Here is a 27,104-nt window from a genome sequence, read left to right on the forward strand (position 1 = left end):
ATTCCACTGTGTATATATACCACATCTTAATCCAATCATCTGGATGGACATTTAGGTTGTTCCCATGTCTTGGCTATTGTGAATAGTGCTGCAATGAACATGTGGTGCATGTGTCTTTTTCAAGGAAAGTTTTGTCCAGATATATGTCCAAGAGTGGGATTGCTGGGTCATATATGGTAGTTCTATGTATAGATTTCTAAGGTATCTCTGTACTGTTCTCCATAGTGGTTGTACCAGCTTACATTCCCATCAACGGTGCAGGAGGATTCCCTTTTCTCCACACCCCCTCCACCATTTGTTATTTGTGGACTTATTAATGATGGCCATTCTGACTGGTGTGAGGTGATACCTCATGGTAGTTTGGATTTGCATGTCTCTAATAATCAGAGATGTGGAGCATTGTTTTAAGTGCTTGTTGGCCATCTGTATATCTTCCTTGGAGAAATGTCTATTCAGGTCTTTTACCCATTTTTCCATTGGGTTGTTGCCTTTTTTCTGTTGAGTTGTATAAGTCGTTTGTACATTTTAGAGCGTAAACCCTTGTCAGTTGCATCATTTGAAACTATTTTCTCCCATTCTGTAAATTGTCTTTTTGGTTTTTTTTTTCTTTTTTGCCACACAGGCAGTATGTGGGAATTCCTGGGCCAGGGATTGAACCTACGCCGCACAGCAGCAACCAGAGCCACAGCGGTGAGAACGCAGGAGCCTCAACCCACTAGGCCATCAGAGAACTCCCTTGGTTTTTTTTTAGTGGTTTCTTTTGCTGTGCAAAAGCTTGTCAGTTTGATTAGGTTCCATTGGTTTATTTTTGCTTTTGCTTCTGATGCTTTGGGAGACCGACCTAAGAAAACATTTGTTAAGGTTGATGTCAGAAAATGTTTTGCCTATGTTCTCTTCTAGGAGTTTGGTGATGTTTTGTCTTATGTTTAAGTCTCTAAGCCACTTTGAGTTTATTCTTGTGTATAGTGTGAGGGTGTATTCCAGTTTCATTGATTTACATGCAGCTGTCCAGTTTTCCCAGTTTTTCAGTCTTGCTGAAAAGACTGCCTTTTGCCCATTTTATATTCTTGCCTCCTTAGTCAAAGATTAATTGACTGTAGGTGTTTGGGTTTATTTCTGGGTTCTCTATTCTGTTCCATTGGTCTGTATGTCTGTTTTGGTACCAGTACCATACTGGCGCAATTTTAAAGATACTGTATTTTTGTATTCCTTTTTAAATACTTCATTGTTGTCATACAGAAATGCGACTGATTTCAGAATGTTAATCTTATTTCCTGATTCTTTGCTGAATTTGTTGATCAGTTTGAGTAGTTTTCTGGGTTTGAGTCCTTAGGGTTTTCTATATATAGTATCATGTCATCTGCATACAGTGACAGTTTTACCTTTTCTCTTCCAATTTGGATACCTTTTATTTCTTTTGTCTGATTGTTGTGGCTAGGACTTCCAATACTATGTTGAATAACAGTGGTGAAAGTGGGCATCCTTGTCTTATTCCAGATTTTAGTGGGAAGGCTTACAGCTTTTCTCCATTGAGTATCATATTTGCTGTGGGTTTGTCATAAATGGCTTTTATTATATTAAGGTATGTTCCCTCTATACCTGCTTTGGTAAGAGTTTTTATCATGAATGGATGTTGGACTTTGTGAAATGCTTTTTCTGTATCTATTGAGATGATCATGTGGTTTTTGACTTTTCTTTTGTTAATGTGGTGTATGATGTTGAATGATTTGTGTACATTGAACCATCCTTGTGAACCTGGGATGAATCCCACTTGGTTGTGGTGTATGATCTTTTTTATATTGTTGTTGGATTCGGTTGGCTTAAATTTTGCTGAGAATTTTTGCATCTGTTTTTCATCAGAGATATCGGCCTATAGTTTTCTTATTTGGTGGTGTCTTTGTCTGGTTTTGGTATTAGGGTGATGGTGGCATCATAGAAGGTCTTTGGGAGTGTTCCTTCTTCAACCTTTTGAAAGAGTTTAAGGAGGATGGGTATAAGTTCCTCTTTGTATGTTTGGTAGAATTTGCTTGTGAAGCCATCTGGTCCTGGACTTTTATCTGTAGGGAGTGTTTTTATTTTATTTATTTATTTTTTGTCCTTTTGCCTTTTTTAGGGCTGCACCCATGGCATATGGAGGTTCCCAGGCTAGGGGTCCAATTGGAGCTGTAGCCGCTGGCCTACACCAGAGCCGCTACAATGCAGGATCTGAGCTGCGTCTGCAACCTACACCACAGCTCACAGCCACGCCAGATCCTTAACCCACTGAGCAAGGCTAGGGATCAAACCCGCAACCTCATGGTTCCTAGTCAGATTCGTTAACCACTGAGCCACAACGGGAACTCCGGGAGTGTTTTTATTGAGCAAAGTTTATGCATATACTTTTTTATGCTTTGTGTTGCTTTGTGTTGTTCTTTCATTCCCAGTATGTCTGCCTAAAATTTTCAGCTGAATTACTTTGTTTGCAGAGTTTGAGATAAAAACAATTTCATCTAACAGGAAAGCTCTTGTTTAATGACACTCTTTAGAATGAGATCTCAATAGGTTGGATAAAGTCACAAGATGGCTGAGATTTAAAAGTGACATCTGGTGGCAATAAGCAAATTATGAATTTCTGTATATTTCACTTGTTACATTGGAAAAAAACATGGGCTTTCTCATTTTAGCCCTAAGATTTTCTCATCTATGAAGGAGCATAGTAATGTTGGGTTGTTTTGAGCTTTAAATAGGAGGAAATGTGTAAACTTCCTAGCACATCGATACATAGTAAGGGCAGAATAATTTGTATCTGTATACTATCCTGTTTTTTTGTTTTGTATTGCTTTTACTCTTCTGTGGGTCATTGCTATTTATTAATACTTTGTGGAAATAGTGTCCCAGGAAATACTTACTTGTAATACTGTTGTCTTGAAGATTCTCTCCCCCAAACCGCCCCAGCTAACTTTTTTAATGTAGTGACATCCAAGAGAAGAAGTAATTGAACCAATTTTTTCCTGATTGATTTTTGACAGTTTCCTGAATGCATGTGTTAGCCAGTAGGCCCAGTTGTTCTAGCCTCTTTATAGATTATATATAGATTATTTAGAATTTATATTATTTCTACCATGCCTAAAAGTAGTAATGAACTGTTACATATTTTCTAAGAACTTTGTTTCCAGTAGTTCAGTAATTATTTTTTTTTATTTAAACAGGACCTTTAGTTTGCCTCAAATGAAAGGCATTGGGGATCCAAGTGTCAGACTTTGAATAACTTTTTATTGGGTAAAGAGTTCAAATCAGGAAATGAAGAGCCATTAAAAGTTTTTAGAATGATAAATTCTGATTACAGTGAAGCACATATGGAATTGAATGATTGTAAAGAGGTCAACTAAGAAGCTTATTGACAGATGTTAAGGGTTTAAGATGAGGGCAGTGACCTTATGATTGGTATGGGAGAGAGGAGGAAAAAGAAAATTTGAAGTAGATTTGATGTTGGGAAAGGAGAGGTCAAGTATAACTTTAAGATTTTTGATTTAGTGAATAGAGTTGACACTTGCTGATGTGGGAGGCCAAGATAAGAGTCTGGCTTTGTTGAATTTGGGATGCTTATTGAATAAGAATTCAGATGGAGATAATGGAAACAGTGTATGTAATGTGTAAAACCTAGTGTTTGTTGATCACAAGGGTTTTTTTTGTTTTTTTTTTTTTTGTTTTTTTTTTTTGTCTTTTTGCCTTTTCTAGGGCCGCTCCCACGGCATATGGAGATTCCCAGGCTAGGGGTCTAATCAGAGCTGTAGCTGCCAGCCTATGCCAAAGCCACAGCTACGCAGGATCCGAGCCACATCTGCGACCTACACCACAGCTCACGGCAATGCCGGATCCCTAACCCAGTGAACAAGGCCAGGAATCGAACCTGCAACCTCATGGTTCCTAGTTGGATTCTCAACAGCTGAGCCACGATGGGAACTCCATGTTGATCACAAGGTTTTGATCTTCATTTCTTTGCTGTCTCCCTGGACCCAGCAGATGAAGATGGAATCCTTAAGAATAGCCATGATTTAATGGGGATGATGAGTAGGGTAACATTGCAAGACTATCTGGTTAGAAGAGTAAGTGGTATAGAGCTGTTAGTGGACTGTTTTTTCCCCTTACTAGGATGAATTTTTTGAGCACAAGAACAATGCCTGAGTTGTTTTAGCATCTGTAACTTTCTTGGCATATTGTATTAGATGTTCAATAAGTGCATGAATGAATGAATGCAATAAGATTGGAGTTCCCATTGTGACACAGCGGAAACGAACCTGACTAGGAACCATGAAGTTGTGGGTTCGATCCCTGGCCTCGCTTAGTGGGTTAAGGATCCGGCGTTGCCGTGAACTGTGGTGTAGGTCGCAGGTGTGGCTTGGATCTGGCGTTGCTCTGGCTCTGGCATAGGCCGGCAGCTACAGCTCCGATTAGACCCCTAGCCTGGGAACCTCCATATGCCACGGGTGCAGCCCTAAAAAGGACGAAAGACCAAAAAAAAGAAAAAAAAAAGATAAACATAATGTCACTGAGTATGGCACAGAGAGTGGTTAAAATATAAAAGAGCATTAGAAATTTCAAAATAATTTATAATATGTGCCATTTGCCTTTTATCTGTAGTTAAATCTATATCTTATTGATAACATTTAAAATATGCCAGCAGGTGTGGGAAAACAGTAATCTTTTTTACCAAATACCTGAACTTGAATTTCACTTCTTTTTAGTATGTTTGTACCCTTACTGTCGAGAGTGAGGAGTGGGGTGAAATCCTTCACATGGTGATATCCAAGCTTTATTTACAAATGAAATGTAAATATGATTTCTAATTGGCTTTTTCAGTAGCCTTCATTTGAACATTCTTACTTGTGGCTGGCTATAAAATACATGCTGTTAATTTCAATAGGATTGATTGAGACTATATGCTGATATTTCCCTGCTGCTGGATAATGTGTCACCCACTATAAAATGGTGGAAAATATGAATCAGAATTTACCTTATTTATTCCTTGGGGTTGTATTTTTTTTAGTTACTCTCTTCCATGGTTTAGGATCATTCTTTCCTTAGTAGTCTCTTGTGGGTTTCCAGAAGGGTGTGTCTTATAGTTAAATATTAGGAGATAAATGTGCCCCTAAAAAGAAATGTTAATCCCTGAAATAGCTTACTGAAAGACATATCCAATAAGGAGAAAATGCTCTAAATCTCATTCTGCAGAACCTGCTAGCTCCTCACATCTTTCTTTTCCTTTCTTATCAGTTTTCCCTTTTGGGTCTTTCTTGATCTGTGACCGTTTTTTTCCTATCTGATTTTTTCCTTTGCCTCTCTGATTTGTCCTTTTTTTACCTTTCTCTTCTGCCTCATCTTTTCAGTACAGATAACTAGCTAAAATATCAAATTGAAGTTTTAAAAAGCTTCTTTAGTAAATGTTTTTATTTTTCTAATTAAAAACTTGGAGTTTTTTTTGTTTTCATAATAATTTTGTGGTTTTTATGCTCATTTAATATCTGGTTTTGTTTTTGTATTTTTTTTTTTTAGGGCCACACCTGTGACATATGGAAGTTCCCAGGCTAGGGGTTGAGTCAGAGCAACAGCTGCCAGCTTACACCACAGCCACAGCAATGTGGGATCCAAGCTGCGTCTGCAGCCTACACCATAGCTCACAGCAATGCCAGATCCTTAACCCACTAAGTGGAGCTAGGAATTGAAACCTCGTCCTCATGGGTACTAGTTGGGTTCTTTACTGCTGAGCCACAACGGGAACTCCAATATCTGACTGAATTTTAAAGGAAAGGTTTCCTCTTCCAGGAGCATTCATCAAATAAACTGTGTGTCATTTGCTGAGGAATTTGAATTAGCCATTGTACAATTCTCCTCCTTCCCTTTATTTTTCTTTCACTCACTGATCTAATTATTTGCATATTTTTTATGTTAAACTGTTCATATGTTATTACATTTTCAGTTGTTTTTGGAAAGTACTTAGTAACTATGAAGAAAAAAATGCAAAATAGTAAAATAGTTTCTCTAAAATCAAAGTATTTCTTTTAATGAGCTCCATGATGGACTCAGAATTTGAATGTGTTTATCTTTGGCATTTTTGGTGAAATTGTACTGGAATACCATAAACTTCAGTGAGGTACAATATTTTCCCAATTCTGGATTTCTTTTTACTTTTTTTTTTTGGTAGAGAACTGGGCATCTGTCCCGCTACCTCTCATCTCTCTCATCCCTTTGACTTTTATGTGTAACTCTCTCCTTATTTCCCTCTATCAAATCCAGACTGGAAAAGTATATAGAAAGCATACAGGAGTGGATGTCAGGAAACCTAAATTCTAATCCAGTTTTATATAACTTTGTTCAAATTGTTTAACCTCATTTGGTTTTTTCTCTCAGTGTTTGGACTTTCTAAAAGACAAATCTGACCTACTCTTTCCAAACAAAATACTCAAGTATGAGCATTTTTCAAGATCAAGACTTTGTATCATAAATCTCATTGTTCTTTATAATCTTGCGATTTACCAGCATTGTGACCTTTAGCAAAGTTACTAAACTTCTGAGACTATTTTCTGTTCTGTATATGGGAATTATAATACTCACCGTGTAAGCTGATTATAAAGATTAAATTGGATAGTGAATATACTTTAAAATTCAGGTATTCTATAAAGCTGTTTTTAAGTGAATTTTCTTATAATTTCAGATGACTCTAGTAGAAACAGTAGTTGTATGCCTCACATATGAAAAGGCATAAAACAGTGAATCATATTAAAAAATGTTTTTGTGATAAGTGCACTGTAAGGAAATATCAGTATGTTTACATACTTTTATTTTTGAACAATTATTAGATTTCTATTCAGTGGATACAGAAAATGTAGTACATATATACAGTGGGATATTACTCAGCCATAAAAAAGAATGAAATAATACTACTAGCAGCAACATGAATGCAAGTAGATATTATCATAGTCGGTGAAATGTCAGGGAGACAAATATCATATGATATCACTTATATGTGGAATGTAAAATATGACACAAATGAACCTATGTACAAAACAGAAACACGCTCATGAACCTAGGGAACAGACTTGTGGTTGCCAAGGTGAGGAGGGTTGGGAGAGGGAAGTTGGGATTAGTAGAGGTAAGCTTTTTTTTTTTTTTTTGCTTTTTAGGGCCACACCCATGGCGAATGGTAGCTTCCCAGGCTAAGGGTCAAATTAGAGCCATAGCTGCTGGCCTACACCACAGCCACAGCAACATGGGATCTGAGCCATGTCTGCGACCTACACCACAGCTCATGACAGATCCCCAACCCAGGGAGGTCAGGGTTCAAACCCACATCCTCATGGATACCAGTCAGATTCACTTCCTCTGCACCACAACAGGAACTCCATGATGTAAGCTATTATACTCAGAGGGAGTTAACAACAAGGTTCTACTGTAATGGCACAGAGAACTATAATCATTTCAAAAAATAAATTTCTATTGAGAGTCTTTAACCTGGTTAAAGAAAAAATATTGTTATCTGTTCTTAATAGATGCTTTGTTAAGCATCTTAAACTTTTAGTAGTTGAGAACTGTATTTCAGGGAGTTCCAGCCATGGCTCAGTGGTAATGAACCTGACTAGTATCCATGAGGACTCAGTTCAATCCCTGGCCCCGCCCATTGGGTCATGGAGATGGCATTGGTGTGAGCTGTGGTGTAGGTCACAGACGTGGCTTGGATCCTGCATTGCTGTGGCCGTGGTGTAGGCTGGCAGCGGCAGCTCCCATTAGACCCCTAACCTGGGAACTTTAATATGACATGGTTGTGGCCCTAAAAAGACCACACACACACACACACACAAATTCCAAATGAAATTTTGTCTGAAAGAATCATTCTGTGGAATTGTTTTTGTCTTTTTTGGTTTTATACTGATGTTTGGAAACATGAGGTATACAGATGGCAATTAAGTATATATTTACTAATACAAATAGCACATTATTAAAATGTTGTATAGGAGTATAAATTTAATAGAATAATCAAATGAAAAGTACCTAAAAATACTTACGGTGTTTATTTTAATCTAATTTGTGGCATTTTGTATGTCTGATGTTTTACAGTCCTATTCATCACTTAAAAAAATTTCTTCACAATAATATCAAAGTACATAAAATTCTGTGACTATTTTATTCTGCATGGAATAGATTTAAAGGTCAACACTACTACTCTTTTATGTAGGTTATGGGTGCTACATGTGTGCTTTCAGAGCAGTAGTGTGAGGAAGCGTGAAGTGGGATGGCAGGACGGCCTCATCCTTATGACAGTAACTCCAGTGATCCAGAGAATTGGGATCGGAAATTGCATAGTAGACCTCGTAAACTTTATAAACATTCAAGGTAGGTAGAAAACATTTCACATATTAAAGTTCTGATAAAATAGACTTTTATGAAGAAGCAAACTGCATTTGGTTGTGGCAAGTCCTGTGAGAGGATGGGGGCTGGTTTACAAAATATTATGAATGTTTGCATTTCTCCTTAAATAAATTTTAGGGAAAAGATTTTTCTTTTTAATTTTCTTATATTTGTTATTTATATGAATTTTTGTTTCTGGTTTAAAATAATGTTAATTAGTTGACCTTATGAATAAATGCTATAATTAACTTAATTGGGATCTCTGGCCAAGGCAGGTTAAATCTTTGTATTTAAAACTCTCCATAGGTCTTTTTGTGTGTGCTCTACATACATTTTGTATAATTTGTAGGCTTTTGTCGGTATTTGCCCCTGTTCGTTTTTAACCATGTCAGTTTATATTGTGTTATTATCCTGATCCTAATGGTGAAATCAGTCTTTCTGCAGTGACTTGCCTGGTTCATTTAAATTTTGATGAATTAAATGAAATTCATTTAAAAAGTTTCAGCGCATTTATGTATTATTTTTAAAGCTTTCATTTTGTGCTGTATCACTTAATGAGGGACACCTCACTTAGAATACTTTATGATCTGATATTTTAAGGTGTTGACAGCTCATAAACCTCATGTAATGCAGGTATGTAAGCATGTTTTCATAGAGAGTTGTGCTTTATGAATATTTAGCTAGGGGATACTGTTGAACATTTAACTTACTTTAACATAAAATTCTCTTGATCACTGGTAACTAATACCAGCTTCCTTAAAAAGGTGTAAAACTGTGTCATGATATTGAAATCCTTTTTGTATTTTTAAAGAAATAGTTTAGCTACTTTTAAACTATATACTATAGCTAGAAAATATGAGTGACTGGTACTATCTAAGTCTCCTGACAAGTTGTATACCTTTACTGTGATGAAGTCTAAACTGAAAACATTAATTTGCCTTTATTAATTTGTAAGTACACGCCAATAGTGTGGGTGGTTTTGGTTTGTTTTTTTGGTGTGTGTTCATGTCTTTGTCCTTCAGTTGGTCCTCAAGTTCTTTTTCTTCATCCTGTTTACATGCATAATTATTTTATCTTTGAGATTAAAGAGATAATGATTTTGTCTCATTAAGCGTGGGGCTATATTTATATCTGCTATGTTGAATTCATTTTTCAGGTGAATTGTGTGTTAGCCTTGCTAGTTCTTAATATTTTTCTCCTGATGTATACAAGGTGGTGACAAGGTGAAAATAAGCTATTATTTGCTTTTTAACAGTTGTGTGCATACAAATGGGAAAAATTTATAAAAATAGTACTTTTTATTGCTTTTTTAAGCTTCAAATGGATGTTATAGCTCTTCTTGATATCTATAGCATTAGTAACTTTTTAATTTTTATTTTTATTAATTTTTTTTTTGGTCTTTTTGTCTTTTCTAGGGCCGCACCCGCTGCATATGGAGGTTCCCAGGCTAGGGGTCTAATTGGAGCTGTAGCCACTGGCCTTACACCAGAGCCACAGCAATGTGGGATCTGAGCCACTTCTGCCTCCTACACCACAGCTCATGGCAACGCCGGATCCTTAACCCACTGAGCAAGGCCAGGGATAGAACCCGCAACCTCATGGTTCCTGGTCGGATTCGTTAACCATTGCACCACTATGGGAACTTTAATTTTTTATTTTTTTGGCTGTACCTACCACACTTGTAAATTTCCAGGGTTGAACCCATGCCACAGCAGCGATGAGAGCTGCTCCAGTGACAATGCTGGATCCTTAATCTGGTGTGCCACAAGGGAACATCCTTGGTGCTTTTTAAATAAACTTCAGCAGTATTGGTTAAGTGAAAAATATTAAAGAGAAGTAGTAAATACCAATGAGTTTTTGTTTGTTTGTTTGTTTGTTTTTTAATGGGAAGACCATCAAATCCTTTGAACTTACTTTAACCTCATTCATGGAAAATCTGCCCAAGGGAAAAATTTACTTTTGGGGACCTCTTGTCCTTGTGTACTTACAAATGTATAACCTAGGATGTTTTAAAAATACATGCAATGTGGAGTTGCCAATTTGGTGCAACTGGATGGACAGTGTCTCTGGAGCGCTGGGATGCAAGTTTGATCCTTGGTTCTGCACAGTTGGTTAAGGATCCAGGGTTGCCAAAGCTGAAGCATGGGTCACTGTGGCTCTGATCTGATCCTTGGCCTGGGGACTCCATATGCTGCAGGGCAGCCAAAAAAAGGAAGAAAAAATACAATTTGACTTTTTGAAAATGAGAATATTTGAATTGATAGTAAATTAATTGAGTGGTATTAAAAACTAACAATCTGCAAGTATTGTTGAGAACCTGTGCTTAGTTCAGGAGAGATTCAGCAGTTTTTCAGGGTACCATCATGAAATGCTTTAATGTCCACATTTGGAACAGTTAGAGGATAGTAGGGCACTAAACTGTGCTAATGAGTTTTGGTAAAATAAGAGTTCAGAGAAGGAATCAGTGTCAGCTGGAGAAGGCAAAAATGAGACTTGAACTAATCCTTGGATGATTAGGTAGATGGAGGGCATTCCTGCCAGGGACCTTCTGGAGATCACATTGATTGGATCTGAAGGTGGAGCTCTGTGAATAGTATTACTGTCTCCATTTGACAGATGGGAAAAATGAGGTTAATAAACTTGATAAAGGCCATTGTAAATGACAGGTGGAATTTATGAACAAATTTGTCATTCTTTTTATTTTTAAAATTTTTATGACTTTTTTTTTTTTTTTTTTTTTGTCTTTTGTCTTTTTTGTTGTTGTTGCTATTTCTTGGGCCGCTCCCGTGGCATATGGAGGTTCCCACGCTAGGGTTGAATCGGAGCTGTAGCCACCGGCCTACGCCAGAGCCACAGCAACGAGGGATCCGAGCCGCGTCTGCAACCTACACCACAGCTCACACCAGCGCTGGATCCTTAACCCACTGAGCAAGGGCAGGGATCGAACCCGCAACCTCATGGTTCCTAGTCGGATTCGTTAACCACTGTGCCACGACAGGAACTCCTATTTTTAAAATTTTTAATAACTTATCATGGTACATTTAAGAAACATAAGTAGGATTTCCTTCTGTGATGCAGTGGGTTCATAATCTGGCTTAGCTCTCTGGCTTTGCCAGTTAATCCCTGGCCTGGTGCCATGGATCCAGCATTGCTGCAGCTGTGGCATAGGTCATGAATGTGGCTTGGATTTGATCCCTGGCCCACAGGTGCAGCTGAAAAAGAAAAACATAAATAGTAGAGAAAACAGGTATAATGAACCCTTGTGTACCCATTCCCCAGCTTCAAGTTATCAACTTGGCTGATTTTGTTTTATTTATACTTCTACTTCCTCTCATCCTTTTTTGAATCTTGTGTGTTTTATTTAGGGATGTTTGGGTAAAAGAAAGCCAGACTAGACACTGTCTTAATTAAGTTAGGGGGTTATTTTTCTTGCTGTGTCCTCACATGATAAAAGCTAGGGATCTCCCTGGGGTCTCTTTTACAAAGGCATTAGTCCCATTTATGAGAGTTCTTCCTCATGAACTAAATCACCTCCTCACCTCTGAATATCATCACATTGGTGGAATACATATCAAACTGTGAATTTTGAGGGAACAAAAACATTCAGACTTGAGCAATAAAGAAATAAGCTTACTTGATTGATTCAGTTTTTACAGATTTTTCTAAAAAGTTGTTTAAATGTTTTGTTTGTTCTATTCACATACTAGAACAGCCTACTTTTAAAAATCCTTTTCCTTTGATTTTTTTTACCTACCTTACCGTACTGGTAAGGATAAAAAAAAAAAATTCCTTGAACTATAAAAGTAACAATAATAATTACTATGTATGTGTACTTACCAATGAGGTTTGAGGGTTTGATGGGCATTGCCTTTTGGTTTCTCTTTTATCTAATTTACAACTTTAAGGTACTTTCTTTTCTGAACTTTCTTTGAATGTGGATTTGATAGGTAGGATTTTACATTACACTGTGATGTAAAAGATAAGTCTGGGAAGCTAATCTGGACATGAATGAAATTCAGGGTGCCTATGATTCCTCTGTAAGTGCATACAAATGAATTAGTTGAAAAGTAGATGGACTTTTTTTTTTTTTGAGTGGTAGTTGTATTAATACTTATATTGAGGGGTTTGGTAGCTTGCTGAGAGCTTAAAGATCAATTAGGTTGAAGTGCATTTGCTTTGAATTGTGACAACTTTCTTTAAAGTAGAAGAGATTTTGCTGTTTAAAAAGGAAAAAGAAACAACATTATAAACTAGCTATTCAATAAAATAAATTTTTAAATGGAAAAAGAAAAAACACCTTTTCTGTGTAACTGTTAAAATCCTTAGAGTGACAGTATGCTAAAACCCCTTGCATATTTGAATTGGGTCGAATACAACTATTTAAAACTCAGATCTGCAGTCTGCTCATGTTACTAAAGATAAATGCATCATACATTCAATATCAGACTTTGCCGCAAGGGTTCATTTCCACATAGAAGTACGCATGCTCCTTTTTCTGAGACAGCATGAAGATTGAGCTTTCCAATTTCCTTTTTAAGTCACTTTTTAGTCCCAATAGCAGTTTAGAAATGGAAAAGTTTGGTTGCTTTACAGAGTAGTTCTTTAATGGGTTCTTAAAGTACAGATAATATTTTCTCTTCGGTTTTAAAGAGAAGCTTTACTCCCGCAAATAAGAGAACAATAAAATATTCAAAGGAAAAAAGAAAGTTAGCTGCATTCTAGTTTTCTAAAATCTCACAAGCTGGCAGAGCTAGAATTAGCTTTACAGATGGCATTTGGCATCATATCTACATATCACTAAGTCCTCATCTCCTGAGTTTTCTTCAGCCTGTCTGTCAATTACAATATCCAATCACTGCACAGAGATGGAGAAATGGGCTGATCACAGCTCACACGATCCTGTTTGGTTAGAAACGTCAGTGCTGCACAACCCACGGCTGAGTCAGTGTCTGTGAGAAAATGAACTGAATTAATATATAGAGGGGGTTATATCTCTGAACATTTAAAGCCAAAATAACCGCAGTAGCATTATCACACAGTAGAGTGAGGAAAGCTAAAGGAAGTCTGTGGACAGATGAGGTAGAGGGACTGGGAAATTTTCTGATTGTTCTGAGGAATTTTGAAGATGATGGAAATATCAGATGTGCTAAAGTTTCCTAGTAATGCCCAAGGATGCTGACCTGGCTTTCAGTGCTGCATTGTTTGAAAAAGCAGAGTCCCTTTATACTCTGATTTCAAAATTTTTTTCTTGTTTTTGTGTGTCTACCTTGGCATATACTAAAGTAAGGTGTGTATTCATTTATTACATGATAACGCTGGGTTATAATTCTATACATATATAAATAAGAGGGAGATATGTTTGGCCTTTGTTATGATCATTTATGTTTCTGGATGTAAAAGATCATATGTCTTGATTGTCAGTTTAATGGCAAGTCTTTAAAAATAGAGTATGTCTTTATTGTTTTCATGGGTTTGATGATTTGTTTTTTATTTCATTTAAAGTCTTGGTAGAATCTTCATGTAACTCTAGAATGCATTATGTTTGATATTGTTTCTTATGACTATCATACAAAATTTATTTAAGGAAAGACTGATTTTGAAATAATATTTTTGATACATTTGAAAATAAAATTCAAGATAGAAAAATGAAATAATTGAAATAATTTCCTAAAAAGGTGAATATATTTTTATTTTTGGATGAATTAAGGATTAGTTGAACCACTTTATATATATATAGATATATATATATAAAATTATAGAACTGAAATATTTGAATGGTAAAGTTTTAATTGGTTAATTTTTAATTTTTTTAGTCTTCTAGAACACAGACGCTGAATAGATGATTTAGCTATTGCCACTGAAATAGAGGGTAAATCAGATAAGTTGTTGGATTATTGCAAATTAATTTTCAACCAGACAGAATTGCTAAATAAAGATAATTGTTATTGCTATGAGATTTTAAGTCTTGGCAAGAGACATTGCTTACTTTATTAGGAAATTTTGGCACAGTTTTAAGAATTTGACTAATGGTTTTTTCTTTTGTCTTCATTATCCCTATCCTACTGATTCTTTATTTTATAGGGATATAGGGAGATACACAACATTAAAATTTTTTTTAATATTATTAAGTAGTTTATAACATTTTAACTTGAAATGTCAGGAAGTTCTTGTGATTTCCACCCTTTAATACTAAAAGTTGAATGGTCATCTTGATGGTTGTCATGACTTATTTGTATAGTTAGACTGACTAGTGGTATTTCGTTTTGGCTTTTTTCTTTTGTGGTTTAGTGTCCAGAAATGTTTTTCTAAGCTTGTTTTAGTAATAGAGTTATAAACCAGAAATCTCATACTCACCCCTGTGTCTTATACTTTATAGAATATTTTTTCTGGTTTTGGTGATTTTTTTTTTAACAATAACTGCCTACTTATGAAATTGATACATTTTCATTATATACATTTGATAAATAAAGAAAAGCACATAGAACAATATGAAAATGTTATTCCATCATCAAAAGACAATATTTTAAATATTTTTGCGTATAACCTTTTTCCTGTCTATATGTAAAAATATAAATTCATACATATACATTTAAAAATGACTTTGGAATACTACATATTTACTGTTATATAACTTGAAAGTTTTCTTTTAAATAAATAAAAAAAATCAGCTTGATTCCACAGCATAAATTTCTTAGATAATTTATGAAGTTCTTTTTAGAAAAGGAAGAATGTCTTGGGGAGTTAAAATGTAGTTTTGATGTTTTTTAGAAGGAAAATGATTCTTAGTGTGATTACACAATAAACTCTTTAAAGATATGCATTCTACATTTTTTAATAAAGCAAATAAGATAATAAATTATAGACAATAAATCTTTAAAAATCAGGGAAATAAGAGCTCAGATGAACTGAGGCTTTTTAAGGATACTAAGACCAAAAGAATTTCTTATATTACATTTAAAAAGGGTAATCAAGGAAAGTGTAATAATAGTGCATGGCAATGAGAGAAGAAAAAATCTCTCACCTCTTATTTTAGGAGCTTATTTATCAGAGAGAAGGGCAAACCACTACCACCATCAATAATAATAAAACATTGCTAGTAAGGACATAAAACCAACATAGATTTAGAAATAAATAATGCATCTAGCTAAATGAATTGTTTTCTGGGCCAGTTGAAACATAGTTAAAAGAAGAACTGTCTCTGAAATCTTAAAATTATTGGCATTATTTGTAATCTTTAAAGGTTTTAGGAGAATATAAAAAGTAGTAAAAGATAGGGGATTTAGGGCCTGATTTTGAAAAAGGTAGAAGATTTTATAACAGAAAGTGAAAAGTACAGTTATTGACTAACTTGAAGAAAGAAAAAAAAAAAAAGGTTAAAAATGATCCAGAATGGGTTTGCTAAAAATAGATTGTTGGAACAACTTTGATTTTTCTCAGATGCATTTGGTAGCCTGGTGTCAATATGTATTTGGACTTAAACTAGTTTTTGGTAGTCTTTTTTTTTTTTTTTTTGCATATTTAAGTATAGGATGAAGGAAAAATGAATTAGACATTAGTTGATTGTGTTAAGTAATTAACACAGTTTTCATTTTGAAGGACCCCTATCCAAAGGTTATTAATTTTGAAAAGTGGCTTATTTTTTGCTTTATCTTATTGCTCATATGGATAAGGCAAATTATCAAATTTATAGGTGACAGTGAAGAAGGAAGGATAGTAAATAAAATATTAAATGATCCAAAACAAACTCTAAGTCTGGATTGTTGGACTAATTTAAGTGAACTTTTAAGGAGTGTACTTAAGCCTGAAAAACACTAATAGGCACTAAGTTAGCATGGCTTTACAGCATCACATATGGAAAAGATCTGAGAGTAGTAGTTGGCAGTAAACTTGATATAAATCAAAAGTACAATATGGCTGCCATCATTCCATCTTCTTCCCTGCCACTACCACCTCCAGAAACCATTGTAATGAATGGAAAAGAAGGTTAGAGCCACTTTAGTACACCAAAGTGTTGTCTTTAGTTCTGTGTATAGTCAGAAGGAAGGATGTGAATAAATTGGAAGCATTGTCAGCTTAGGGAACTAAAATTTAGAGGTCTTGGGGGGCATTTCTCACTATAAGAATTGCCTTCAAATATGTGAAGAATTACCCTTTAGAAGTTAGACTCATGTTTGAGTCAGACTTGTTTGAGGTTAAAAGCTTGAGCTCTGAAATTGAACTCTGTAGGCCGCATCTCAAATCTGCCACTTGACTAGCTACACTATCTTAGGCAAGTTGTTTAGCCTCTAAGCTTCTATTTTCTCAACTGTACAGTAGGGGTGGTTTTGAGGATTAAATGAAAGTATGTGTAAAGTGCTCGGTATTGTGTTTGGCATATACTAAGTGCTCAAATATTAGCATTGTTGTTGTTGTTGTTATTTGGTTGTTGCAGATAGAATTAGGACAGTGGCTCTAAACCAGAGAAGTGATTTTTGCCCCTCACTGAGCATTTGGAAATGTTTCAGGACAGTTTTGGTTGTTAAATCTGAGGAAAGAAGTTCTGTTAGCATCTAGTGAGTTGAAGCTAGGAATGCTACTTAACATCTTAAAGTTCACAAGATAGCTCCCCAGAAAGAAGAATTAACCAGTTCAAAACCCTGAACTAGTAAGTTGGGTCAGGTAAAAAGGTTTAATTAAGCTTTAATGTTAGGAAAAAACTACCTTAAGAGTTAGAGCTTTTCAGAGATAAACAAAGCTGTTGAAAAGAAAAAAGCAAGTTACCTTTCCCTGTAATTAACCATAAAAAGTCAGCTAATTCATGGAGATTTTGTAGATGAAATTTCAGAAATTAAATGGATGTTTGAACTAGATTTTCTTTTTCTTTTTTTTTTTTTTTTTTTTTTTTTTTTTTTTTTTTTTTTAATGTCTTTTTGCCTTTTCTTGGGCTGCTCCCGAGGCATATGGAGATTCCCAGGCTAGGGGTCAAATTGGAGCTGTAGCTGCCAGCCTACGCCAGAGCCACAGCAACGCGGGATCCAAGCCACGTCTGCAACCTACACCACAGCTCACAGCAACGCTGGATTCTTAACCCACTGAGCAAGGGCAGGGACCGAACCCGAAACCTCATGGTTCTTAGTCAGATTCGTTAACCACTGCGCCACGATGGGAACTCCTGGACTAGATTTTCTTAAAGGTTTTTTCTGAACTTGATTCTGTATTTCTGAATAGTTAAGCATATGCATCTAAGAGTGTCTGATGCAAATTTTTTAATCTTTAATTTTATCAGTCTAATTGCAGTGTAATTTAGATTTTTGTTCTTGACCTCACTTGTGGCATGTGGAAGTTCCCAGGCCAGGTATCAGACAATACCAGATCCTTAACCTACTGTGCCACAGGGAAATCCGGTGTAGTTTAGACTTTTTAATTATTTTAATGCTTAAAATTTTAGTATGAGGCATAGAGGAGGGAATTTAATGGAATAAATCAGTTTGTGTTTTCAAAAGGCCATTTGGGATTGAGTGATTGTGGGACTGATGCAGTTTCTCACTAGAAACTTGCTTTGTGACACTAAGCTTTGTTAAAATACTCATAGTTATTTGGAGTTCCCATCCTGGCTCAGTGGAAACAAATCTGACTAGTATCCATGAGGGTATGGGTTCGATCCCTGGCCCTACTCAATGACTTCAGGATCTGGCGTTGCTCTGAACTGTGGTGTAGTAGGTCGCAGCTTTGGCTCAGATCCCATGTTCCTGTGGCATAGACCAGCAGCCGTACCTCCAGTTTGATCCCTTGCCTGGGAACCTCCATATGTCTCGGTGCAGCCCTAAAAAGAAGAAAAAAATAAATAAAAATATTCACAGTCATTTGATAAATATTTCGAAAACCAAATCTTGTGTTTCTGCTTTATGTGTTTTTTCCATTGGTTTCTTTTCCTCTTTTAGTAATAAATAGAAAAGATGCTCCAGAAATGAGTCAGTTTAAGTGCTTGATTGTATATACATTGTAATATCATTCTCAGTCATGAGTAGTAGCCAGCATGGTACCTGGCACAAAGCAGTCATTTAGTAAATATTTGTTGGATGAATTATCTATTAGTTGGTAGATTCAAAATATGTCTGACCAGCGTTAATTTAGATTTATACAATTATCAATAGTGATTAGAAATTTTTTTAGAAATAGGAGTTCCCGTCGTGATGCAGTAGAAACGAATCTGACTAGGAACCATGAGGTTGCAGGTTCAATCCCTGGCACCACTCAGTGGGTCAAGGATCCAGTGTTGCCATGAGCTGTGATGTAGGTCAGAGACACGGCTTGGATCCTGCATTGCTGTGGCTTTGGTGAAGGCTGGTGGCTACAACTCCGATTAGACCCCTAGCCTGGGAACCTCCACATGCCGCAGATGCAGCCCTAGAAAAGGCCAAAAAAAAAAAAAAAAAAAAAGAAAATTTTTTAGAAGTATTTTTATAATTTTTTTATGGTGGGAGTAACTTGAGAATACTAAGTATGCAATGATTTCTAACTCAAATTTTTACCTGTAACCTGAACTTTGCCTGAACTTTAGACTTATGTGTCTAAATGTATTTGATATCTCCACTTGGATGTCTAATAAACATTTCGGTCTTAACTGTCTAAAAAAATTTACACTTTTCAGACCTAATCTTCCCACTCTCAGTATCATCCAGTAAATGGAACTACCATTCTTTTAGTTTCTTAGGCCAAAATCATAGTTATCCTTGATTCCTCTCACTCACCTCGTACATTTTAATCTGTCAAATTCCAGAGTCTTATTCTTTAAAATATATAGTCTAGTCCACTGTTTTTTGTTTGTTTTTTTCGTTTTTGGCTGCCCCTGTGGCGTATTGAAAGTTCCTGAGCCAGGGATCGAATCTGATCCAGAGCTGTGACCTATGCCACAGCTGAGGCAACGCCATATCCTTAACCCACTGTGCCAGGCTTGGGATCAAACCAGCACCTCCGCAGAGACAGGCCAGATTATTATCCCATTGCACCACAATGGAAACTCCTCTTGTCCTGTTTTCTGTGTACTGCTATAGCCCTGGTCTGAGTCACTTTTGGCTGTCACCTGGATTATTTTTAGTGGTTTCCAAAATGGCCACTGATCCTACCTACATTTGCCTTCTTTCTTCCATTATCTGCTTGATCTAATATATGTTAGATCATGTAATTCACACTTCATTGGTATTCATTTCACTCAGATCAAAAGCAAGAATACTTTAAACATTCCTTTGATGTCCTCCATAATCTGGTCTTGTCTCTGAGTTCATCTTTTAACAGTCCTTCTTACTGTCTGTGCTTCAGCAGTCCTGGCCTTCCATCTTGAATGCCTTGAAAAAGCCAAGGATTACTTCCGGCACAGGGTCTTTGCACCTACTCTTCCCTCATGTATTCTCATAGTTCTATTTCTCACTTCCTTATGTCTTTACTCAGACATCTTCTTCCCCAGAGAGTCCTATCTTGACTACTATGTGAAATAAAACCTCTTACCTCAAAATGGTGACTCTGCCCTCTTTACCCTGCTTTATTTTTCCTCATAGCACTTACTAGCATATGATGTTTAACATATTTACTTACATGTGTTCAATGTTTTTCTAACTAGAAGGTATTCATTTTGAGGGCGGAGACTTTATATCTACACGACTAGAATAATAAGTGGTATATAATAGGTGTTCAGTGAATATTTGGTGGAGTGACTGAATTATAAAACTAAAAACATTGCTAGGAGAGAGGTTAAGCATACTTTTAGTGGGAGTTTCCTGCCGTGGCTCAGTGGAAACGAATCTGGCTATTGTTCAAGTGGGTCAGGGATCTGACATTGCCACGAGCTGTGGTATATACATCGAAGATGTGGCTCAGATGCCTCCCGCATTGTTGTGGCTGTGGCATAGACCAGCAGCTGTAGCTTCAATTTGACCCCTAGCCTGGGAACTTCCATATGAAATGGGTGGGACCCCCCAAAAAAGCAAAAAAAAACCAAAAAGGACAAAAAAACATTTAGTAGTTATGGGGTATAGTTGTCATTGTATGTTGCAAGCACCTGATAGTTATTGATGAATTAAAACCATGATATTTCATAGATGTAAAAACAATTAGTAGTGTAACATTTATGTATTAATTTAGACTCCTCAATTTGGAGAGGTTCTTTCCTAGTAACATCTTCCTTTATTTAAAAAGTTCAAAGTCAAGGCAAAAGAAATCTCCAGCTCCTTCACTGCATAAAAGTAATTTTTGTCAGAAAAACTTTTACCTCAATAGTAAAATGTTAAAATCTTGGCCATTAAGGTTCCTTTTCCATCAACATTTGTAATTTTTTTTTTTTGTCTTTTGTCCTTTTAGGGCCACACCCATGGAATATGGAGGTTCCCAGGCTAGGGGTCTAATTGGAGCTGTTGCTACCAGACTATGCCACAGCCACGCCAGATCCGAGCTGCATCTGCAACCTACACCACAGTTCATGGCAATGCTGGATCCTTATTAACCCACTGAGCGGTGCCAGGGATCGAACCCACAACCTTATGATTCCCAGTTGGATTCGTTTCTGCTGCGCCAAGACAGGAACTCCCATTTTTAATTTCTAGATCTTCATTTGACTTAAAAGATGCTCTTGGAGTGGTCATACAGCAGTTTATTAAACTCCTTTGCTGTTGCTACCGCTTCTGCCTCACTAGATTTGCTGACATATCTGACAGTGGGACTTTAGGAAGAAGAAAAAGACTAGTCTTAAAACTATTCTTGAGCTATATTTCTTGTCTTTTGGGAGGGACCTGGGATTTAAGTATCATTTATAATAGTTTTATGTGAAAAAAAAATGCATCAAAGAACATACTTATAGATGACCCTTGAGAGCATAGCCTGTTCCTCCATTGAGAACTGCCCTTTCCAGTGATTAGCCTTTGTTTCTGGGGAAACTGATCATAAATTAAGAGGAACAACAACAAAAAGCTTAGAGAAAATGCTAATTGGCAAAGGAAAAGAAGGGAGAGAAATTTGTTTTAAATCTGTTGAAAATAGATTTAAAAGTTTAATAGCATTTTTTCTGTCATCACAATTACTGACAATGTGAGGATCAACAATATTTTCTGTAAAGTGCTGGGTAATAAATATTTTTGGTTGTATGGGCTGCATAGTCTCTGTCACAGCCACTCAGTTTTGCTATTATGGAGTGAAAGCAGCCATAAACTATGTAAATTAATGCACATTGTTGTGTTCTAATAAAACATCATTTAAAAAATCAGGTAATAGGTTGAATTTGACTTTTGTTTGCTGACTTTTTTTTTTGGCTGCACCTGCAGCATCTGGCGGTTCCAGGGCTAGGGATCACAGCTGTGCCATAGCTGTGACCTGATCCAAAGTAGTGACAACACCAGATCCTTACCTGTTGTACCAAAAGGGAGTTCTTGTTTGCCAACTTTTGACCTAATATATTAAAAATGCTTATAAAAATCATATGCAAATTAATTGCTTAAAATATATTAATATAAAATCATTTAGAAGGTTTAGTTAAAAATCTAAAACATAAGATATTTTATTTCTGTAAGTAATAGAAACAGCTTATTTTTCCCAAATTAATAGGATTTAAAATACTGTTTTTTAAATAAGGACAGACTAATTAAAAAATGGATAGGAACATCTACTGTGAAATTACAAGGATACTTATCTTCAAGGAAAAATATGTTCTTAAAAGCTTGATTAGGAATTCTCTTGAGTTGCAGCAGGTTAATGATCCAGCATTGTTATTGTAGTGGCTTGGATTGCTGCTGTGGTGTGGGTTTGATCCCTGGCCTGGAAACTTCTACATGCTGTAAGTGCAGCCAAGGAGGGGGTAAGAAAACTTCATTAGATGTTTAAAACACCTCAAACTGTAGAGCCTCATATCTGTATCTCTGCACACACATATGTGTACACACACACACACACACACACACACATGTAGATGTAGTATCTGACAAGGAATAAACAATTGACAAAGGAAATGCTTAGATATTATATATATCCTGAAACTTTAGCTAAATTCAACAAACATTAAGATGCATCAGGTTATGGTGTTAGTTGCCAGAAGTGTTTAAAGATAAATAATTCCTCAAACCATTAAAGAGCTATCAGATAAAGTTGTACTATGTGTAGACTGTACAAGGTGCCATATATAAGTGAGTACCACTCACTTTGTAGATACTTTAGTTTTACGTGTTTGTTAACAATTTTCTATCAGCAACAGTACTAGTAATACTTATTTCTGGAAACTGTTCACGTATATTTCTTTGACAGTTTATCTCAGTTCTCTATTTTCTCTGTTCTGTCTGGAACATGTATTAATTGAATGTTGACCTCCTTCATTTGTTCTTTAATTTTCTTATCCTTTCATTTTTCATTTTCTTGTATTCCCAGTTATTTCTTTCAACCTTTCTAGTAACCTTTTAAAATTTCTGCTCTCGTGTTTTGAATTTCTAAGAATTTTTTCTCACTCTCTAATTAAAAAAAATTCCTGTCCCTGTTTTATGGTTACATCTTTTTTTTAAAAAAAATAGCACTGAGTTTATTGACTATAGTTTTGCTTTTTTTCTGTATCTGTATCATCTATTATCTTTCGGTTATATTTATTTATTTATTTATTTTTTTTTTTGTCTTTTTTTGCTATTTCTCGGGCCACTCCCGCGGCAAATGGAGGGTCCCAGGCTAGGGGTTGAATCGGAGCTGTAGTCTCTGGCCTACACCAGAGCCACAGCAACTCGGGATCCGAGCCGCATCTGCAACCTACACCAGAGCTCAGGGCAACACCGGATCGTTAACCCACTGAGCAAGGGCAGGGACTGAACCCGCAACCTCATGGTTCCTAGTCGGATTCGTTAACCACTGCACCACGACGGGAACTCCCCGGTTATATTTATTAAGCTTATTGTGAAATAGTTTTGGATTTAAAAGAAATTCAAAAAAATTGTGCAGTGAATTCCTGGGTTCTCTTCATTCAAGCTTCCTTCAGTGATAACATCTCACCTAAGTGTAGTACATTATCAAACTAGCAAAATGACATTGATATAATTTAATACTTTATACCTGGCTATAGACATCAGGTTTTATATGCACTCTTTTTCTGCTGTATATTTATTCCATGATATTTTATCACATAGAGATTTGGGTAACTACCACCACAGTCAGGATACAGAACTTTTGCAGCACTGCGAAGAAACTCCTTCATGCTACCCCCTTTAGAGTCATACGCTTTCCCTATCCCTAACCTCCTGATTTGTTCTTCATCACTATATTTTGCCATTTTGAGAATAACATATAAATGAAATCAGATAGTATATATACTTTTGGGTTTGGATTTTTTTATTCAGCATAATGCCTTTGAGATCTGTCACATTGTTTAATGTATCAGTAGTTGTTCTTTTAAAATTTCAGAGTAGTATTCCATTGTATGTACATGCCACTGTTTATACATTCAGAGAGTGGCATGGTTTTTTATTATAAACTTTTCAGTATTGTTGAATTTTAAAAATCCTATGCATATTACTTTGGTTTTATTATCCTCATCCCCCTTAGGAGTCTGTAGTTTCGGTGAACAAAGTGATAGAGCCTAAAATTTCTCTTTAATTCTTAGGAACCTGCCTACCATTGGAAGCTGTTGATGTATTAGAATTTTTACACAAATTATTTGGCAAAGTCATGTGAATTTCATACAGAATTAATATTCTAAAGTTTGATGTAAATAGATACTTGCTTCTGAGAGTGACTGTTTCAGTAAGATTATAAAAGTTTTGGAGACTTACTGCTGATTGATTTACTTCATGATTTGAAGCATGATTTTTAAGTGAAAAGTTGACATAAGATAAATCAAGCATTTTTAGCCCTTAAAGTTGCAAATTTTAAAAATAAAACTTTTTTTTTTTTTGCGAAAGAGTTTGTTTAAGGTGGGTTCATTTATATAAGAGGCGTGGAAATGATTTTCTTAGTTGATAAAAATAGTGGTCTTAGAGAGTTCATGATTAAGGATTCTGATTTGGGTTTCTGTAGTAACTTTACTAGTTAATAAATTTTGATTGGTGAAATTTTCAAGTGGTCATCAGTTGGAGTGGTAGTTCTTAATCTGATTGTAGAAAAACTTTTCATCTCATGACATAAGCCATGTTATAAGAGGTGGGGTGCAAGAATCTATGTAGGTTAGTGAAAGAGAATTTATAATTTATTAGGAGGAGAACGGCATGATGTTTATTAAAATGGATAAGTAGCAACTTGCAGGAAGGGTAGCCTTAATTCAGCTGGCTTTGGCCAAGAGGCCAATTCTGGTGTAGTTTGGTAAGTTTTGATTTTGGTATGCACTCATGAAACCTCATCACAATCAAGATAGTGAACTTATCTATCAAATTCAAATGTTTCCTTGGGGTCCTTGTAAGCCTTTCCTTCTGTGCCTTCCAACCCCCATACTCCATTCCCAGACAACCACCATTCTGTTTTCTGACATATTTTGTCAGTTTGTATTTCCTGTTGAAAAGAAAAAAGCAAGTTACCTTTCCCTGTAATTAACCATAAAAAGTCAGCTAATTCATGGAGATTTTGTAGATGAAATTTCAGAAATTAAATGGATGTTTGAACTAGATTTTCTTTTTCTTTTTATTTCTTTTTTTTTTTTTTTTTTTTTTTTTTTTTAATGTCTTTTTGCCTTTTCTTGGGCTGCTCCCGAGGCATATGGAGATTCCCAGGCTAGGGGTCAAATTGGAGCTGTAGCTGCCAGCCTACGCCAGAGCCACAGCAACGCGGGATCCAAGCCACGTCTGCAACCTACACCACAGCTCACAGCAACGCTGGATTCTTAACCCACTGAGCAAGGGCAGGGACCGAACCCGAAACCTCATGGTTCTTAGTCAGATTCGTTAACCACTGCGCCACGATGGGAACTCCTGGACTAGATTTTCTTAAAGGTTTTTTCTGAACTTGATTCTGTATTTCTGAATAGTTAAGCATATGCATCTAAGAGTGTCTGATGCAAATTTTTTAATCTTTAATTTTATCAGTCTAATTGCAGTGTAATTTAGATTTTTGTTCTTGACCTCACTTGTGGCATGTGGAAGTTCCCAGGCCAGGTATCAGACAATACCAGATCCTTAACCTACTGTGCCACAGGGAAATCCGGTGTAGTTTAGACTTTTTAATTATTTTAATGCTTAAAATTTTAGTATGAGGCATAGAGGAGGGAATTTAATGGAATAAATCAGTTTGTGTTTTCAAAAGGCCATTTGGGATTGAGTGATTGTGGGACTGATGCAGTTTCTCACTAGAAACTTGCTTTGTGACACTAAGCTTTGTTAAAATACTCATAGTTATTTGGAGTTCCCATCCTGGCTCAGTGGAAACAAATCTGACTAGTATCCATGAGGGTATGGGTTCGATCCCTGGCCCTACTCAATGACTTCAGGATCTGGCGTTGCTCTGAACTGTGGTGTAGTAGGTCGCAGCTTTGGCTCAGATCCCATGTTCCTGTGGCATAGACCAGCAGCCGTACCTCCAGTTTGATCCCTTGCCTGGGAACCTCCATATGTCTCGGTGCAGCCCTAAAAAGAAGAAAAAAATAAATAAAAATATTCACAGTCATTTGATAAATATTTCGAAAACCAAATCTTGTGTTTCTGCTTTATGTGTTTTTTCCATTGGTTTCTTTTCCTCTTTTAGTAATAAATAGAAAAGATGCTCCAGAAATGAGTCAGTTTAAGTGCTTGATTGTATATACATTGTAATATCATTCTCAGTCATGAGTAGTAGCCAGCATGGTACCTGGCACAAAGCAGTCATTTAGTAAATATTTGTTGGATGAATTATCTATTAGTTGGTAGATTCAAAATATGTCTGACCAGCGTTAATTTAGATTTATACAATTATCAATAGTGATTAGAAATTTTTTTAGAAATAGGAGTTCCCGTCGTGATGCAGTAGAAACGAATCTGACTAGGAACCATGAGGTTGCAGGTTCAATCCCTGGCACCACTCAGTGGGTCAAGGATCCAGTGTTGCCATGAGCTGTGATGTAGGTCAGAGACACGGCTTGGATCCTGCATTGCTGTGGCTTTGGTGAAGGCTGGTGGCTACAACTCCGATTAGACCCCTAGCCTGGGAACCTCCACATGCCGCAGATGCAGCCCTAGAAAAGGCCAAAAAAAAAAAAAAAAAAAAGAAAATTTTTTAGAAGTATTTTTATAATTTTTTTATGGTGGGAGTAACTTGAGAATACTAAGTATGCAATGATTTCTAACTCAAATTTTTACCTGTAACCTGAACTTTGCCTGAACTTTAGACTTATGTGTCTAAATGTATTTGATATCTCCACTTGGATGTCTAATAAACATTTCGGTCTTAACTGTCTAAAAAAATTTACACTTTTCAGACCTAATCTTCCCACTCTCAGTATCATCCAGTAAATGGAACTACCATTCTTTTAGTTTCTTAGGCCAAAATCATAGTTATCCTTGATTCCTCTCACTCACCTCGTACATTTTAATCTGTCAAATTCCAGAGTCTTATTCTTTAAAATATATAGTCTAGTCCACTGTTTTTTGTTTGTTTTTTTCGTTTTTGGCTGCCCCTGTGGCGTATTGAAAGTTCCTGAGCCAGGGATCGAATCTGATCCAGAGCTGTGACCTATGCCACAGCTGAGGCAACGCCATATCCTTAACCCACTGTGCCAGGCTTGGGATCAAACCAGCACCTCCGCAGAGACAGGCCAGATTATTATCCCA

The 27,104-nt window shown here is 36.2% G+C and overlaps 1 protein-coding gene across 6 annotated transcripts in view; it reads left to right on the plus strand.

Moving 5' to 3' along the window:
- The window catches only part of BTBD10 (BTB domain containing 10), a 101,085-nt gene that overhangs the window by 27,787 nt on the left and 46,194 nt on the right, over positions 1 to 27,104 (plus strand). For 2 of the 6 annotated variants that reach the window (XM_021083307.1, XM_005661121.3), the window contains exon 2: positions 8,210 to 8,367. The exons of 2 other annotated variants lie outside the window; for them this stretch is intronic. In XM_021083307.1, the coding sequence (XP_020938966.1) occupies positions 8,267 to 8,367 (101 nt within the window). In that variant the 5' untranslated portion in view covers positions 8,210 to 8,266. Of the gene's footprint in view, positions 1 to 8,209; positions 8,368 to 11,375; positions 13,670 to 27,104 lie in introns of those variants that run through there. 2 more of the 6 variants (XM_021083306.1, XM_003480733.4) reach the window with 2 other exon arrangements.

Source organism: Sus scrofa, chromosome 2 (genome assembly GCF_000003025.6).
Source record: "Sus scrofa isolate TJ Tabasco breed Duroc chromosome 2, Sscrofa11.1, whole genome shotgun sequence".
In the NCBI taxonomy this organism is placed as follows: domain Eukaryota; kingdom Metazoa; phylum Chordata; class Mammalia; order Artiodactyla; family Suidae; genus Sus; species Sus scrofa.